The 18,359-nt window shown below is 37.4% G+C and overlaps 1 protein-coding gene across 16 annotated transcripts in view; it reads right to left on the bottom strand.

The window, feature by feature from the left end:
• Nucleotides 1-18,359, bottom strand: part of ABI3BP (ABI family member 3 binding protein) — a 252,672-nt gene that overhangs the window by 109,934 nt on the left and 124,379 nt on the right. For 12 of the 16 annotated variants that reach the window (XM_059392066.1, XM_059392067.1, XM_059392070.1 and 9 more), the window contains exons 12-20: nucleotides 17,494-17,568; nucleotides 16,787-16,858; nucleotides 16,032-16,106; nucleotides 6,934-6,999; nucleotides 5,696-5,770; nucleotides 5,072-5,146; nucleotides 4,131-4,205; nucleotides 3,138-3,209; nucleotides 2,261-2,335 (exon numbers count right to left, since the gene is read on the bottom strand). In XM_059392066.1, the coding sequence (XP_059248049.1) occupies nucleotides 2,261-2,335; nucleotides 3,138-3,209; nucleotides 4,131-4,205; nucleotides 5,072-5,146; nucleotides 5,696-5,770; nucleotides 6,934-6,999; nucleotides 16,032-16,106; nucleotides 16,787-16,858; nucleotides 17,494-17,568 (660 nt within the window). The remainder of the gene's footprint in view (nucleotides 1-2,260; nucleotides 2,336-3,137; nucleotides 3,210-4,130; nucleotides 4,206-5,071; nucleotides 5,147-5,695; nucleotides 5,771-6,933; nucleotides 7,000-16,031; nucleotides 16,107-16,786; nucleotides 16,859-17,493; nucleotides 17,569-18,359) is intronic. The other 4 variants (XM_059392074.1, XM_059392082.1, XM_059392081.1 and 1 more) reach the window with 2 other exon arrangements.

Genomic DNA, 18,359 nt, shown 5'->3' with positions numbered 1-18,359 from the left:
GTGTAAAAAAAAAACAACCCTATAATTGGAGGTCTCTCTCTCTCTCTCTCTTTCCAGTCTGTTAAAAGCCTGAAGAGCCAAATGTCACCACCATCTTAAAGATTAACTGTGAAGGAAGCATTTCTCGCTGGATGAGGCAGACAAGTTGGGACATGGTACATGGTGGGATTTTCAAGAAAGCGGTGGATTATGCTTATAAAACAAGCCAAACCCAATGTGGGTTTTTACTCATTAGTGTAACCACAAAGGAAAACCAAAGGAAAAGCAAGCAATTTTCAGGGAAAGTGAGATGGAAAAATAGCAGCATGTGAGGAGAGGGCTGGGGAAGGCAATGAATCACTCAAATAAAAAAGGTTTTGGTGGTTTATTTGCTCTCCTGAACCTTGGCTAGTGACAGAAATCTTCCACAGAACTATAATGGTGGCCTGCCCTCAAGTAAAAATAAATACATTTTAAAAAGCTAGAACCCAAGCACCGTTTTGCAGAGATCCATTACTTTGTGTTGGCTCAGACCACTGGTGGTCAACTTAAGTGGATGCATATGTAGGTGCAGATTCCGAAGTCTAATACTTGATATGAGGGGGGAAAGCATGGCTTTTCTTAGGTGATCAGAAGGTAGAATCAGAAGGTAGATCAGAGGAATATAAAACTCATTGGCTTCCAAATAATTTGCCACATGTTAAAAGAAAACGTCGAATCAAAGAAGTCTCTTTGCTCGAAGAGCTTAGAATAAGAACCCATCCTCTCCCCTTACTTGTATGAGTGAATTTCTTATAAATCTTTCTTTAGAAACCAATGAAATTACTAATGTAACTAACTAGTTTAAACTCTTAAGAACATCCAAAGGCTTTTTTTGTCTTTTCAAATTTTTATCTTGTAATAACAGAAATACTTAGATTGGAGAGACATTTATTTAAATTTGGTGGTCTAAACACACGGTAATATTTTTCAATCTGCTAGATAATAACCTTCTCTCCAAAGTACAGCATAATAGCTATAACCTAATTCCAAAGCCCTCTAAGCATGATTTTTAAACAAATGTACATTAAGCCCTTCTCTCATATAGCTGTCGAAGTTCTTTGATTTAAACTGTTAGAGCTCTTGAGTTTCATTAGCTATACTTCCTTCTCCAAATAAGCCCTCTGGGTAAGAGTGAAACTTCATTCCATTTCTCTGACTTGGAAACCTCACCCATGGTCACAGCATCAACTACACTCCTTTTGCCTAATCCCTAATTTCCTCTAGTCTGACACCTACACCTGTAAATCTCACTGCCTCTTTAAAGGGAGTCTTGAGAATTCTTTTTTCTGAGCAGTTACATTTTTCTTCCTTGCCCATTTCACTGCAAAAAAATAAATCATGTCCATTTATGTAGAAAATTGTTTGTTTTAATGATCATACTTAGTGAACACCCATTAGTGAAAAATCCATAGAATGTGACAGTGAGAAAAACCCTGAAGATAAGTTTAAAATTTGGAGGAAAATGATTTGCATTGACAGACTTCCTGAGTATAAGGGGATTCCTAGAAGTCAAGGCTTAAATGGCTGTATAGACTCTGAATAAACAGAAAAAAAAAAAAAAAGAAAAGAAAGAAAGAAAAAAAAAAGAAAACTTGGTCATTCAGTATGTCCTTCCATCTAAAGGCAGGGGAATATCTCTGTTATTAATTACACAAATGCAATAATCTTGCCCTGCAAAAGAGCCTTCTTCTCTTCAGCAAAACACCATTATTACGCCTGAGAAATAAACAAAAGTCAGTATTCAGAAATCAGCTTCATTTCAGAAAGTAAATCAGGGAGCATTGGGAAAATCCCATCCTTTCCAATCTTGCAGCTGGAGAATGAGAAGTCTTAAAACAAGGGCAGAGTTTTTAGGGGATGGAAACACTTCCCCCCTTTCAGGCTGAAAAGCTACTGTTCAGTGTGATCAGAATTCCAGTCCACTCTGGTATTGGAAATTATTTCGTAGTCCTAGACAAGGGAGTCCTCAATCACCCCCATCACTCTATTTCTGTATTTTCTCTGTGATGGTTATGAACAGAATGGTCCACCCAAAAGCTCAGGGCAACACTATGATAATATCAGAGGGGCTGGTTATAATGAGATCATTGCATTTCATTTTTGCACTTTCCGTGGAAAAATTGTATCAAATAACAAAATACAAATCAGAAGTTCTTACTCCAAAGAGTGACATGAAATAATTTTTTAATCCTACTTTTGAAATTTCAAAAAAAAAAAAAAAAAAGGTTTGGGTAATTACCAGGTTTGGTGGATGTCTCTTCTGGGGTGAGAGGAATTTTAGGTTTCAAAGAAATAAATGGTGTTTTACTGGGAGCTGGAAAAGTAAAGAAAATAATTGACAAATCATTATTTAAGCATTTCAGTGTCTAAAACATCAAAAGGAAAACCTATACTTTAAGGGAAATGAACCCATCATCTTAGACGTTTTTTGGAAATATTCCATTGAAAGAATATTTCACAGACAAGTATTTAACAGGAAACAGTCATAAATTTGCATCTGATTCAGAAAAAGCATTTCAAGAGTATATTTGAACAGAAACAGTATTGTTACAAATAGCCACAATAACTACACAAAGAAAATTATTCTAATCCATTGTTTAAAAAAAATCAGTATAATAATTTTGTACCCTTACTTCATATTTCTCAGCCATATTCAAGACTTTAGGCATGTTTTAATATGAATAATCATTGATAGGTAAAATGCCATGGTCTATAGTACAAAGAAATTCTACTAACATCATAAGAGAGTACTATTCCTCCAAAGAAGTCTGAATTTGAACTTGAGGGCCTCCCTAAAAAAAAAAAAAAAAAAAAAAATGGAGGACTGTGTCTAAGACTACATTTCACATACAATGGCGGATGGAAGAAGAGAAGGCAGCAGTGGTTTGCCAGCTTTCCAAGGTACAGGATAATAGATGGATGCTGAATTCACATGTGCTGGCTATGAGACCAACTATTGAAAATCACAAAAGCCACCAAGCTGTTATACTTTATGAGATTCTCAGTAGTGTTAAAATGATCTAATTAGAACAGAGACTGAGACATTACACAAAAGCTAAGGCATTGAATTTTCATGTCAAAATGAAGTAACCCATCTACCAAGGACATATTATTACCCAGTGTTGTCTGTGTAGATTCAGGGATTTTAGGAATTTTAGGTGTAACTGTTCCAGGACTTGTGGTTCTTTCTGGTGATGGAAAGGAAAAAAAAAAAAATTAAGATTCCTAGAGGCAATAAAAAGATATCATCCCAAGAAGAACCGAATGACCCTTTTGAAATCCTGCCATATTTAGCTGTCAGTGTTTACAAATACAGTGAGTACAAGTTTTGGGAAAGAATTTATAAGTTCAGTCATAGTAGTAAATGCTATAAAAAAACTGTATTTATTCTACCATGGAATAGGCAAAAACTTGATTTGTTGAGCATAATTCTGAGTGTGTTATCTGACAATGAAAAATATTACCTCCAGGGAAGCTAGCCGTACCATGCAAATTCTGTGCCATAATGTATGCTTATGTTGTTCCCTCCACCTTCAAATTTGTCTGAACCCTACACATATTTTGAGACTTACATCCTCAACTCTTTCTTTTTTCTGAGCTTCCACACAAGTATTATAGCCCCATAAGCAGATTGTATAGTTTCATGTTGATTCTCACTCTTTATGCTGTATGATCTCTCTAAGAGGATAAGCAATTGGACAGAGGGAGTCATGGTCTCTCCTGTGAGCCACAGCCCCAGTTCAAAGCTGAAAATACTGCTGGCACACAAAACAAGAACTGTCAGCCTAATAAACACCTAAATATACATACATACCAAGGAAAAAAATTTCACTATAAATCTTACTTTCTAACACAGTGACATTAGTACCTGCTTCTGGGTTTATACCAAAATTCACATGTAAGAACATCACTGAAATAATTTTAAATTATGTAGTATTGAAAATTGATTTCTGTTATTTTGATTTATTCATCTTCACTTAATTTCAAATTTCGTAAAGACCCATAGACATTTAATCTATAGAATCACATAACCTCTTTTTATGATAAGGAGATGGACATTCTCTATTTGGAATTAAATATCCTGAGAGGTTAAAGAGGCAGTTATTTACCAGGTTTGGTTCTTGGTGTTTTGGGCCTGATGCGTCGTTTAGGTGTAGAAGGGATAGACGTAGTTTGCTGGGCAGCTGAAACAAGATTTAATATACCTTTGATAAATAATATTTTGCAGGGACCAATCAGGGTATAACTGTAAATTCGTAAACTTCTTGAATAAAAGAACTACTTTTTATTTCTTTGTATCTCCAGAATGCCCAGCACTATGCTTTATACACAGTAGGGGCTCAATAAATGTGGTGTTTTGGGGCCAAGATGAATTAACTGTCCATATAAAAACCAAAGGTACATTGTTGAGCTAAATGTACTGGGAAGTGGGCACTCTTAAGGGATTTAAGAACACAAGGTAGAATTAAGAACTCAAAAGATAACTTACTGAACAATAGAGGAGAAACACAAACATTTGGGATTTAGAGAATGGAAGTTCAGAACTGCTTTAATTCTGTAGCTCATGACTAACCTCAGCAAGAGTTAATGAACTTCATTATTCAAATAATTTTCTATAATAGCATATAGACTGTGTTACTACTCTTACCCATCTTTCCTCATTGCAGAACCTACATGGTGCTCTTTATATTTAAACTACGTTGAGAAAAATACTCTGACCAGGTGGTATTGATTTGGGCTACATAGAAGAAATATATTATAAAACAATTATCATCTGTAATTCCATTGCAACATTCTGATAAGCAAAGTGTAAAGGAATACAGAAAGAAAATAATTCTTTAAATACATGGACACCAAGATTATGGAAATCCTTTGAGAATTATCACAAGGCAGTCCTACAGATAACCCAGTTTTTGGAAGAATTTCATGACAGAGAATGAAAGGGAATGTTCACTATGAAAATACTTTGGAAATCCAACAAAACTGATTCTTTTCTTGATACTTTATCTGTTCTTTCAAAGTACACAACCATAAAAATGTCATTAGTTACCAGGTGTTGTAGGTGGCATTTCAGGACTTGTGAAAATTTCCAATTTTTGAGGAACAAATGGTGTTTCACTTGGAGCTGAAAATACAAACACCCCACCCACCAAGTAATTCCCGTTAAAATGAGTTTTTTTCGGAGTTTAACATGCTTTTAGATGGTCTTGCAAAGCACATGCTACACGTACATGACTAAGAATGAAAAATGCATATAGTCTTGAAAGCTGGTGGATGAAATAATGATTTAAAGAAGAGAAAAGATCAGAATGACCATTTTTCAGTGGCAGACCCCGGGCAGGGTCAATGCAAGGAAGAGAGGTGATACAGGCCACAAACACATGAATGAGATGGAATGATATGGATGATGAAGAGGTCCATGCAATTTTCAAAGCTTTTCATTCCTTTAAGGATGGAAAAAAAAAAAATGATCTATTATAGTTCGAGAGAGAGAAAGAATGCCCCAAATGCAACATAAGATGCCTGCATTACAAGAAAAAAAAATACATTCAGAAGTAAAAATGAAATAAATGATTAGATGTGATGGGATGAAATGGTCATTTGGAAGAATGGCATTCACATGGATTTTCTTTTGATGGAAAACAAAGTAGGATTTTTCTGTTAAAAACATTACCCAGTGTTGCCCTTGGCTGTTCAAGAGTTCTAGAAGTTTTAGGTGGGACAGAATCCAGAAATGGATCACTTGTTGCTGTTGGAATAAATGTCAACATTTATAAAAGCAGAAGGCCCCAAGAATAAAATACAAATTTATGAGTAATGAATTATGTCTCATATGGGAAAAAGTATCAAAAACAGTTGAAAGAGAGTGGACCAACATTTTTAAACTAGTGATTCATTAGGAGCGGAAGAGAAACTCACTTTTAAAAAGCATACATACTTTAAATAAAAACCATGATAAAAGCAATGTTGCATATATTTAACTTGTTTTCAACTGGTTTTTCTGATTTCTCACTTTTGTTTCTGAACTACTAGCTGAATTCACTCAGCATTCTATTTCATTTTTCCCCCTTATTTTCTGCTGCTATTCAAAATTATTTACCTTTATCATGGCACAAAAAAATGCTATCATGAGGCTAAATATACAAAACAAATCAGATATATAGCTATGTCTAGCAGAGACCAGTCCTATTTACTCCGAATCTCTCACAGTACCTAGTTTAGTAGATGCTTAATGAACACTTGCTAGAAGGAACTGTTAGATTGAGTTAAATTCATTTGTAGAAGGATCAGTAAAGGAATGTCAAAGATTAGACCCAACTGGACTTCCACAGACAAATGAATGACATGATGGCTCTAGAACAGGATTTCTCACCTCAGCACCATAGCTCTTTAGGACTGGATAATTCCTTGTTGGGGGTGGGGGGGTTGTGTAGGGAGGCTGTCCTGTATATTTGCAGGAGTTTGGCAGTATCCCTGGTCTCCCTCCACTAGGTGTCAGTACCACCTTCCCCAGTTGTGACGATGAACAATATCTTTGGCTGTTGCCAAATGCCTAGAGAAGTCTTCCGCATTTGAGAATCACTGCTCTACAGAAAACTCTCTAAGAATCTGAAACTTTTTTGGAATGATATTGATAATAGAGCAATAGGGCCATTTCATGACTTTGGCTCAGTAGCAACCAAATCTATCTGCATCTCCCACACGGGGCAGAGCTTATTGCTGATGGTGATAAAGAGATAATGGCTCAACAGAGAAATGGGTGGGATACATCGCCCAGACCGAGACTGCCACATTCCCCTGCAGAGCTCCGAAGAGTGTGCTTCCTCCCTCTGCAAAATTAAAGCGGGAACTAGGTATAGTGCTGTCAGAATGGTCTGGCATCCAAAGAAAGCCCTGAGAAGCTGGATATACCTGTGTGGGGTTCTGACATTTCAGGCTCATCTGATGTCGCAGGGCTTGAGAAAACATCATAAGTGGCTTTTAAAAAGAAAAGGTAAAACAAAAGAGAAGATGTTAATTTTGATGAATTTTAAAAGATTTCATGACATAATTTAATGCTGGTAACAAGGGAGTCTCATGTAGACGCGAGTGAGTTTTAGCTCTGGGCTACTTGTCTTGTCACTAATGCATAATCACTGAGACTTGCCTCCAGTCTTCCTCACTGGCCCCCACCCCTGCCCCAAACTAAAGGCTTTTCCCCAGTGAACCTGGACAGTGGTCTCAAGGGTGATGTGTGCATGGTGCTATGTATTTATAATGAAGTGATACCAGCTCTAAATCAAAGAGCTTCAAGGAGTATAAACATATATGAGCCAGAAGCAATTTGAGGAGAGATTTCCAAAGAAGGAAAAAGCGGTCACATTAAAGCTTTTTGCACTGAGTCTACTGCTTGGTCTTTCTACCTAGTGAAAGTTACCATCATGGAATCTTATGTTGGGACCACACTTTTCAATTTGCATAGCAGTTTCTCACCGATAGGCTTATTTAACCCTCCCAACATCCCTGAGAAACAGATGAGGTAGGCATCATCCTCACTTTCTAGTTAATGGGGTGTTTCTCCATTTCCTAGACAACAAAGTTGACATTCACAGTGGTGAAGACATTTGCAGGTGGTCCCACACTGGGACTGTCAAGCTCAGCATATTTTCCATCCCATTAACAGGGCCAGAAAGAGCCGAGTTAAGACCCGGCCTTTTCCTCGTGCACCACACCTCTTGCCTCTTTACCTAGAAGCAGCTTTCTTTCTATATTTCTTGTAGTTCTTCTACAGACTAGGTGCATTTCAGGATCAAGTTCACACACTACGTAAAATAAAGCGAGCAGGGTGACCTTAAAAATAACAGTTGATTCTAACAAAGGGATACACTTCATGTCCATGTAAGCACAGAATCTGTAAGCAAGAACAGCATCAAAATAAAAATGCTCTATTTTCTGCACAAAGAGCTGTCACTAAGAGAATGAGAGGTGTACACAAAGCATTAATTGTTATGAGGTAGATGTTACTTTCCTTCCCCATTCAGAACGGCGATATGGAAACTCACAGGAAAATTTACTCAGTAGTTAACTTGTAGTTCAGTGACATTGTAGTGATTTTGAACCAGTGCTAGTAGAAGGTTTAAGAATGATAATATCACACTGTGGGACACACTCTAAGACAGAGAGGCCATCCATACTGCACCACACACGAAAGAAGCAGGAAACAGATTTCATTTTGTGAAGGGGAATCTACTCCTTTGCAAAATCTTCAAAAAATGGAAAGAACATTATGAGTCATGCAAACGTTCTAAGAAAAGTTCTATTACATTGTGATGCAAGGTTTTCTTGTGTTTAGCTACAATTTTAAAGGGTCAGATAAGAACAAATGACTTTTTTTTTTTTTTGAAGATTTATTTATTTGACAGAAAGAGGGCATGAGTGGGGGGTGGTACAGGGGGAGAGGGAGAAGCAGGCTCCCCAGCACTCCAGAATCGTGACCTGAGCCAAAGGCAGCTGCTTAACTGGCTGAGTCACCCAGGCACCCCAAGAATGACTGACCTTTTAAAGGATAAAAAGTGCTGGCAGTTGTTGATCTGAGGCTTGCTTTCAGCCAATTTCAAGTCATGGATCTAGCAAAGTCAGCTCTATCTGATTCTAAACAAGTTTGGAAAACTTTACCAACTTGTATTTCAATTTCTCATACCAGAAATTATGACTAAATAGTTTGACTTTTATTTATATTGCTGCTTGCTTTTGAAAAAGGCAACTGTCTATTACATGAAGTCCACATTTCCCCTATTATCTGGTAACACTGAACCAGCTTTCTTTGATTCTGTACTTTTTGTCCCAAGAGGTATTTATTTGCCCTCTTTCTACTTTCATTCTGGAGGTTCCAAGCCAGGCAGCCATCTTCCCTCATGTTATTCCTAGAAGGTGTATAGTAGAGAAAGAAACCCTCTTTCCAGCATCCAATGGCCATTGTGGCTCATGTTGGGAACTTCCCAAATGTCAGGGACCTCTAACTTCCAAACATTTTTTCAAATATACTTAAGACGAAAATAACACATCTGCCAGGAGGCTTGGTGCCTGCTATTTCCATTTCTGGAGTTCCTGAGAGTTGAGTAAGTAAAGAACAAGAGAGCTAACTATTCACAGACACCGCTTGCTAGTAGTTTTATGCTCTTTGGGCAGCTTTGAGAGACATACTATCATCTTGCTTGGCTCATGGGATGAACATGTTCTTATGACTTTGGAGTATAGATGTTTGAGGAAAGAACAGTGTCAGAAATGGAGTTCCCTAAAAATCAACAGTTCTTGATTTTGTTATAAAATTCGTATACGGTCTGCGTTGGTGGTATAGTGGTGAGCATAGCTGCCTTCCAAAATTACTATACATGTATTTCTGTACCAGAATAAAATGTATGAAAGGGTTAGACATCCCTGGCTTTTTACAATGCTACTCTAGCTATGAAAGTGATAGATAGATAAGAGTTCAAAGTAAACCTTTCTATTTGTTGGACACTCTACATGCTATGATGCATTAGGCAAACACCTTCCATCACCAATGTTTACTTCAGGGGATGAAATGCTCCTATGTGACATTAAGCAGATTCTCTCATCTTGCATTCACAGAACAGAAATTGGACCAAAAGTTGCAGAACCAATCTAATGCAAGTAAAATAGGTAGTTCAATTCAAAGGTTAGAAAGAGAAATTATTATTATTTTTTAAAGATTTTATTTATATATTTGACAGACAGAGATCATAAGGAGGCAGAGAGGCAGGCGGGGGTGGGGGGAAAGCAGGCTCCCCGTTGAGCAGAGAGCCTGATGCTCAGCGGGGCTCAATCCCAGGACTCTGGGATCATGACCTGAGCTGCAGGCAGAGGCTTTAACCCACTGAACCACCCAGGTGCCCCGAAAAAAAGCAATTATTAACTTTCTTTAAAAAGAAAAAGTAATGGCTAATAATCAAATTTTACTTTTGTATTTTTGCGAAAAAGCAGTGGTATAAAATAAGGCATAGTACCATTTTCTTATTTGCTCACAACTTTCTAAAACCACACTGCTAGATTATGTGTTGTTGGTTGCTTTAGTTTTTAAAAACCGATTAGATGCAAATTCTATCATAAAAATGCTCTGGTATTGCTCTGGAAACATGATGGCACACAGATAAGGCATTTCCAATTACCAAGAATTTATCAATGTATTTTATTCAAATTCCATGAATATTGGTAACTATGTGAAGACTTTCCTTTTTAAACAAATTCTTAGATGAAAGATCTCATTAGGACAGGGATTACCTCAGTCATGCTCATTAGGCACCCCAAGGTTTATTTTGCCCAAGAGTCTTATATATGGTAGAGATTCAATAAAATTAAAAGAAATAATCATTCTATTAATTAACAGAATAGAGTTGACCTGCAAGATGGCCATTATAGTGAACAAATAACAGTGGGTTTGACAGTTGGGTAGTTTATGTTCTTGGTGGGGACAAATGAAAATAAATGAATAGGCCCCTTTAATTATCTTATGATACACATCATGCACACACAGATTTCTTCCTCTACTACACAATTAATTACCTGCCATATGCTTATGTGGCCATCCCCTGCCATGGAAATAGAATCTAAGAACATATATGAAGGAGCAATGGGAAATACTATAGTACTATCAATAAACAGCCAGACGAGAAAAGCATTTAGGAACACCACACACAGAGTTCTCAGGACCATTGAAATAAATAAATAATGCTTTCCTCAGTTCGTGGAAAAATAAAATACCTCTCTGGTTGGCCTTGAAATTTGTGAAAACAGTGCCTACAAGAAAATGTTCCTGAAGCAAAACCAAACACTGATGCTGTAAATCTCAAAGTAAATCTATAAACCATCTGCTGCCCTTGAATCCCATTTTCTGACTCTCAGAGCATCAACACCACCACTCATCCCTACTTTCCTCCCTCTCTAGGGCTTCATCTAGCTGGGTGGGCCAGATCCCGTGCTCATCATCACCTCACATAGAGGCAGTAGGGTCCAAATGCAGAGAGTTCCATCTCTTTTCAACCACTCTGAGCAAACCACCTGTGGCCACAACATTCCAACCATTATACCACTCCTAGGGGGTGCTGGTCATTCAGCTTTCAGGTCTTTAAATGATTTTGAGAGCTGAAGTGCATATTGTAATTTACTGAAGTTCTACAAAGTACAGAAAATAATTAGTGGATTCCCAAAGTGGATTCAAATGAAGAGACTGAGGCTGACTGTTTCCAGTTTGGACTCTCTTGTCAAGGGCGAGCCTCTAAAGAGAACTGTTTGTTGTTCAAGGGGAAGAAATTATGTCAGAAGAAGGAGTCATCTTAGCACTCATTCAAAGTACATTTGGAGGGAAAAATCATTTAGTCTGGATATGCTGGGGAAAGAACAGGCAGGAGAATTTCCTGAGGATGAAAGTAAACATGTCAACTCATCTTGGGTTATAAAAAGAAACCATTTTCTTTGTTTGAATTGGGCTTTAAATCTCTCCTGGGACTAAGTCTTTTTAAGGAGATGATCAAGGAAGTTAAAGAGGCTTAACACTGATGACATTATGAAGCCAGAAACGAAAAGCTGATTTCCACCCTCCCCCTCCAATGATATAAAGGTCGTTAGAAATCATGCATGTGCCCCAGCTGTGGGATGATATAGACACAGCATTTATGCTGCTTCTCCCATCTCTGATGCCCATGGAAAAACACAACTAGTTGGACATGCATCATTTTACTCCCTGAGTCTAGAAAGAGTCTCAGAGTTTATAGAATGATTCAGGCTGTGACTCTAACACAACAGTGTGGCTATGTGATACTTTCTTGCCATGGGAATAGGACATCGGACCATTCCATGAGAAGCAGGGTCTCTTTATATAACAATGCACATATCCTTTCCATTCCTCATAAAAAAACATTCAAACAAGTGAAATGAAGACTCAAGAATCATTATATGTGAGCTCAGAGTCTTTTTATTTTCTTTCTTCCTTCTTCTTCCTTCATTCATTTCTTTTTGGTACTTTGTTATTATTGTATTATTACTATTGGATGTCTGCAGCAATTCAGGAAGGTTGGCATGGACAGTGTGGTGGGAAGAGGATGCATTTGTTCCAAGAGTCCATTGTATTAAGGAAAAGATTATAGGGCATCTCTCATGTAGTGTGAATCTGTGAATTCGATTTAGTGATTTACACACTATTTCTTTTTAAACATTAGTTCTAAGACATAACAATCCAATGAAAAATGTATATATGGAAACTGAGGCTCTAAGAGGTTAAATCACTTGTCTATAGTCACATAACCGCTAGACAGTTGAGTCAGTTATTAATCCAGCTTTGTCTCACTCTGTAGTTCAAAGATTAGTGATCACATTTGCAATAAGATTGAACTTCAGAAACTGGCCAACCTTTCCCACAGACCACTTAATGTTTCTTAAAATTCTAGAAGGCACCTGGACCTAATAACATTTAATTAACTCTGTTGGGAAGCTGTTCAACAAAAAATTTCAAAGCAAACTGTATGACATTGTTTCACTCTTAACTTGGAATGCTTTGTTAAAGAGAAGCTTGGGAAAGAAATGAATGAGGATCTTGTTTTGCTCCTCTACCCATTCAGGGACAAGCCTCTCACTTAACCTCCTTAAAAGAAAATGATAGCTCCCTTTACTTCCATGGACTTGGGAGGATCAATGTGATGGTATACATACAACCCTTTGAATCTCTTAATAGAAAACAAATACTAATTTGTCCAAATACAAGACTATATTATTCCAGTGAAGAGATAAACCCAACAAGTACATGCACATGCAAGCAAATGCATAATTCTTTGTGATGAGTGGAAGCTACTGAGAGCTTCTCTAGAACTCACTCTAGAGTAACACAGAAATCAAAGTCAACTGGTCACTTACCAATAGAACTTAAGACTATTCTATTGCATCATCAGAAAAATGTACTTTTCTGAACCATTGTAACAAGCACTTCAGTATTTCTAAAATGTAGCCAACTTCCTTTTAACATAGAACTTATTTTAAGAAGTATATATTCCAGGGACACCTGGGTGGCTCATTTGGTTAAGTGTCTAACTCTTCTTTTTGGTTCAGGTCATGATCTCAGGATTGAGGGATCCTCACTCATCACAGAATCTGCTTATTCCTCCTCTTCTGTTCCTCCCCCATTCATGCACAATCTCTCTCTCTCTCTCTCTCTCTCTCAAATAAACAAAATCTTTTAAAAAATCTTTAAAGAAGTATATATTGTGGTGTATAATTATAAAGCAGTTTTTAAAATCATCTCCTTTCTAAACTTTAAGATAAATTGGATTTGCCAAGGGAATTAAAAAAAATCAATCAATACTACTTAAACATACTCTAGAGAGGGCTTAATACAAAATAGAATTCCAAATAATAAGATCACAAAATGCAGCACTAATGAAAGATTAGGGCAAATAAGCTGAACATGGGGAAGAGTATGTTTGATGACTACACTTCTCAGATTTTCTGGGATACTCTAAATGCCAAATACCCTGTCCTACTCTTTCTTTCATCAACTATTGAAATGATCTAGGGATTTCAATAATCAGCGTGCAAGTTAGAATTTCCATACAGCTTTTTATATCCAAAAGTAACATTGACATCTTTTTGAAAGCATGCATTCTGATGATTTGATACAAAATATGAACTAAATGTGGAAAACACAAATCAAGCAAGTGCTGAAGCAAAAGGAGTTTTATAAGAGGTGTTGATAAATCACACTTAATGGCTGATAAAGAGAAAAGCAGTTCCTGGCATCCAGGAGCTGACCTGGCACGCACAGCTAGGCTGCGGTGTTCTGCTGAGCATCAACAGTTGGTATGGATACCAACTTCACACAAAACCACGTGGCGACCAAGACGGATCAAGATGAAATCCATACCACCCTGTGATTGTGTTGAACACAAATGCATGAACACAAAAATTTCTGTCCCCACATTCTGGTTAATATGAATTTACCAAGCACAACTTTGCTACACTCTGTTCTTCACTTCTAGTTAAGGATTAAGATATTCAGTTATAGAATTACTCCCACTTTTTGGCAGCAGCCATTCCAGAGTCATTCCTTCCACATCCTATACAATAAGTCCTTTCTAGCACCCTCTTACCAAGAGATCCCACTATTTCTCATGTTCTGCATTCCCTATTGTTGCAATGAGTAAAACACCTAACTTTGTTCAAAAACATGTGTGATTCTAGGGGTCGTTGGCCAGTGGGAATTGATACAGTAAGAATAGGTGCACTGTATCCCAACAGAGAAAGCTAAAAGTTTTCATTTTGTTCGTTCATACCAGCTACAATATATCATTTCTTCAAAGGATACAACTAAGAATGGGACCAATGGTTTTATGGACCAGCCTTCCAATACTATCTCTACTTCTCTTCTTAATTTCAAAAATAATCGCATTAGGAAACTATGGTGAGTAAACAGAAAGTAAAGTAATTATATACACTGAAACGAAATAGGAAATAGAAACTTAGTACATGTATAAATTCACACAAAATCAATCACAAGAAACAGGAAAGGCTGCACTGAATGGAAGGATGGTATGAATACATCAATATATCCAATCACAATATTAAATTTCAATTTAATTCAAATTAAAATAAGTTTTAATTTGAAATTTAACATGAAAGAAGATGTCACAGAACCTTTATATAAGAGATAGAGGCATTGTGGGCATTAGTAGAAACAAGAGCTACCTAATCACCTACTTTGAGAAACTAATCTTATACTGACCGGAAGACTCTCACACTATAATTGACCACATTTGGTGATTCTTGCCTACACTGTGTGAAATAGTATTGACTAGTGATAAGGTAGTGCTTCTCAAACTTTACTGATCATACCAATTACCTGGAAATCTTGTTAAAAAAGCAGATCCTGATTCAAAAGATTTGGAGTAGACCCCAAGATTCTGCCTTTTTAACAAAGTCCCAGGGATGCCAATGTTTCTGGTCTAAGGATCATACTAAGTAGCAGAAGGATAAAATTTAAATGTTGTGAGGGAAGGCCAGGAAGTTTCTAGAGCCAATGCTCATGCCTGAAATCATTACCTACTGAACTGCTACAGCTCATGACAAGCCTCAACACTTCATCCAAAAGGGGGTTGGCAGTCAATATTTGCAAGCTCTCTGGCAGCCCAAGGTTGCTCTGGCCGTAGAGAGGTAACTGGATAGTGCAAGTGCTTCCTGCAGCATTAGCCACTATTCATACTCTGTCAGAGCAAGACCAGAATATTCCTTTTCTGGAATCGAAGGCAAAAGGAACCTTTCCTTTATTAAGATCTTTAATCTCCTCAATCTTTGTCTCTTTGGAGCCTTACAATCCTCACTTCCCAACATATCTCCTCACTACCCAAAGCTTGGTTCGATTCAGGTTTTATATATAGTTCATGTCCTAGGCATCAACACTTCATAAATGGTTTCCTTGAGGAGATTTTGGTCAGTTCACTCTTGAATAATTATAGACACCAAAAAACCTAGGAAGGGAAAAATCTCAAGGGTTAGGGTTAGGGTTAACTGACCCTATGCCCTCAATGTTAATAACCCAAAAGCTGAGAGATGAAATGAACTAAGAGTTCATCTAGTTTACTTTGCTTTGTGAGCTGTAATCAGCTCACAATAATGTGAAACATTATGCTGATAATACTAATTCAGACCCATGATATGCTATTTTTGATACTGTTCTCAATGTCATAAAAGATGTCTCTAGAATATCCATGAGCCAATTCACAGTTCATCTTCTAGCCACACTTCCAATTATCTATCCAGACACCAAAATACAGATTTTTAAAACAAAGATAAAACTATTATGTGTTTGCATCGAGAAAAACATGACATTGTTCTAAGTATCAAGAATGGATTATAGCTTTACCATTTACTACAAGTATTTTGATAATCAACTAGGGAATCTATAAAAATAAATACAAGAGCAGTTATTCAATTGTTGGTCCAATCTATTATTTAACAAAGAATAAAATTACCAGTTCGAGGTGAGAGAAGTTTGGAATCTTCTGATGTTTTACTTGTAGGCACAATCCATGGCTTTCCACTTGAAGCTACAGCAAAAAGAAATGGAATTCACTGAGGTTTCTTTGTTTTTGTTTTGTCTTGTTTTGTTTGGAGAAGAGAAAGGGACAGAAATAGGTTGTTGGTGTGGTTAAGTGGCTACCAGAAGCTTGCAATAAAGACAAGTGCTAATCCAATCCAAATTTATTTTATATCAAGAAATCAATATGCATCTATCCAGAGATCATTTGATGAGTGATCAGAAAGAGACCAGATTTGGGGGGTGCCTGGGTGGCGCAGTCAGTTAAGCACCCAACTCCTGGTTTTGGCTCCGGCCTGATCTCAGGGTCCTGAGATCCCGCTCTTCCTCAAGCTTCCCCACTCAGTGCCTCCTGTTTGAGTTTCCTTCTCCCTCTTCCTCGCCTCTCCACCCTCCCCCCACCCTGTGCGCATGCAAATCACACAGGCACTCTCTCTTTCACTGAAATAAATCTTTAAAAAAAAAGAGAGAGACCAGAGTTCAGTGTCACACTTTCAGCATTTTTTTAGGATAAACCCCAAACCGGTATAAAATTAATATACTGATGATTGTTACTGTATTTGTAGAAAATGTAATGAGACAAACAGACTTTTTTTTTCTGTTTGTTTTTAAATCAACCCCTTGTTTGGCTGAGTTAATTAAGCCATCACTACCCCTATCTTAATGCCAGCTTTAAAGTGCTGCTATTACCCAGAGTGCCCTCAGGCTTCTCAAAGGGGAAGGGTGTGTTTGCCTGAGGAAATTCTGGAAGCCTTTTCGGAGCTGCAATGAAACACATAACAAATGTTATAACCTGAGGTACAAGTAAGAGAAAAGAGATTTTTCAAAATCTCAAGCTTGCAAAAACAGAAAAACAAACACAAAAAAGCAAATTACTCATTGTTAGTAGTATTTCTTACTCTTGTGGTTTTGATGCTGGATTCTATAGTAGTGCTTCTATTTCTATTTTTTATAATCAAGCTACTAAATTGGAGGAATTTGTGTTCTTCTTTTCACCCTAACTACTGTCTTAATTTCTTTAGTCCTGCGTATGTGTGCTCTTACATATATTTCATCTTAACTCAAATCATATATTTCATTTTAACTCAAATCAAGCAGCAAACACATCTGAACTAAAAAAAAAAAGTCCATCGAATAAAAAGAATCAAATAGAATATCAGAATGTGACCACCAAAAAGAAAAAACACCAAATTATTTGTCATATAGATTCTGTAGGATCCTAAATTGTAAAATATAACGGTTAAAGGCTTGATGTTAGGGATCTTATTGTTCTAGAAACCATGTGTCCCTTCTTTCTTATGAGGAGATAAATTTGAATGAATATGCCTAAGGATTTCTTTAAAGCATGAATAAAACTTCCAAGGCAATAACAAGCTGCAATGTTGAGTAATTTTTACCTAGAGTGCTCAGGGGCAATTCAAACCTAGGTATTAGAATAGTTTGCAGGATTTCCGGCGTCCTTTCGCTGAGAACTAAAATAAAGAAGAATCCAGTCAGCAACTCCTTGAGGCAGGATTTGACATTGTGGCTCTCACACTTAATCATGGGAAGCATACTCATAACACAGTGTGCACAAGGCAACTGATGCCTTTCATGGAAATAGCTGGCTCCCCCAGGAAAAGCTTCACATAGCTATTAAAATGTGAAGGTATAGTTTCAGAGGGCATGACGTGGCATGGGAGATCAACATCACAAGTACACAACAAAAGACATGTTGCTCCTTTTCAGCAGAAGACAACAAAGCAAGACTCTCTTGGGCCAGGAAGCAGCTAACTTGCATGACATGAAATTCTTATTAAAAAGCAGGACACTTTGGGGGATTCTCCTCAAGTTTAGTGCACAGAAGACTCAGGAAGCCTATTGAAACAGAAAGCACAGACACAATCAAGACTTCCAGGTTTCCCCAACCCCTCTAAGATTTGTGGGTTAAAAGGCTGGCATTCTTGTTTTTTTCTATACATCCCAAGAGACCGGTAAAAGGTGTGTGTAGTCGGCATCTAGCATCCCAAGCTGCCTAGAATATCAGTCACCAGTGATGAGGGAGCAGGAGGCTGGCTGAGGACAAAGCAAAAGCTGGCGCCTTGCACCCCCTCTTCACCCTTTCCCCTCCATAAGTGTAGCATCCCTCAGGCAGCCCTGACTGCCATGAACAATAAGCAAATGGTTAACTTGCAGAGCTCACAATCCTGCTATCAATTGTCTTTGTTAGTGAGATTTAGAACATTTGTAAGCCAAGGGAGACTCCTGTCTAGCAGGATTGTGA

Source organism: Mustela nigripes, chromosome 2, assembly GCF_022355385.1.
Source record: "Mustela nigripes isolate SB6536 chromosome 2, MUSNIG.SB6536, whole genome shotgun sequence".
Taxonomy (NCBI): domain Eukaryota; kingdom Metazoa; phylum Chordata; class Mammalia; order Carnivora; family Mustelidae; genus Mustela; species Mustela nigripes.
This window is presented reverse-complemented; position numbering and strand designations above follow the sequence as displayed.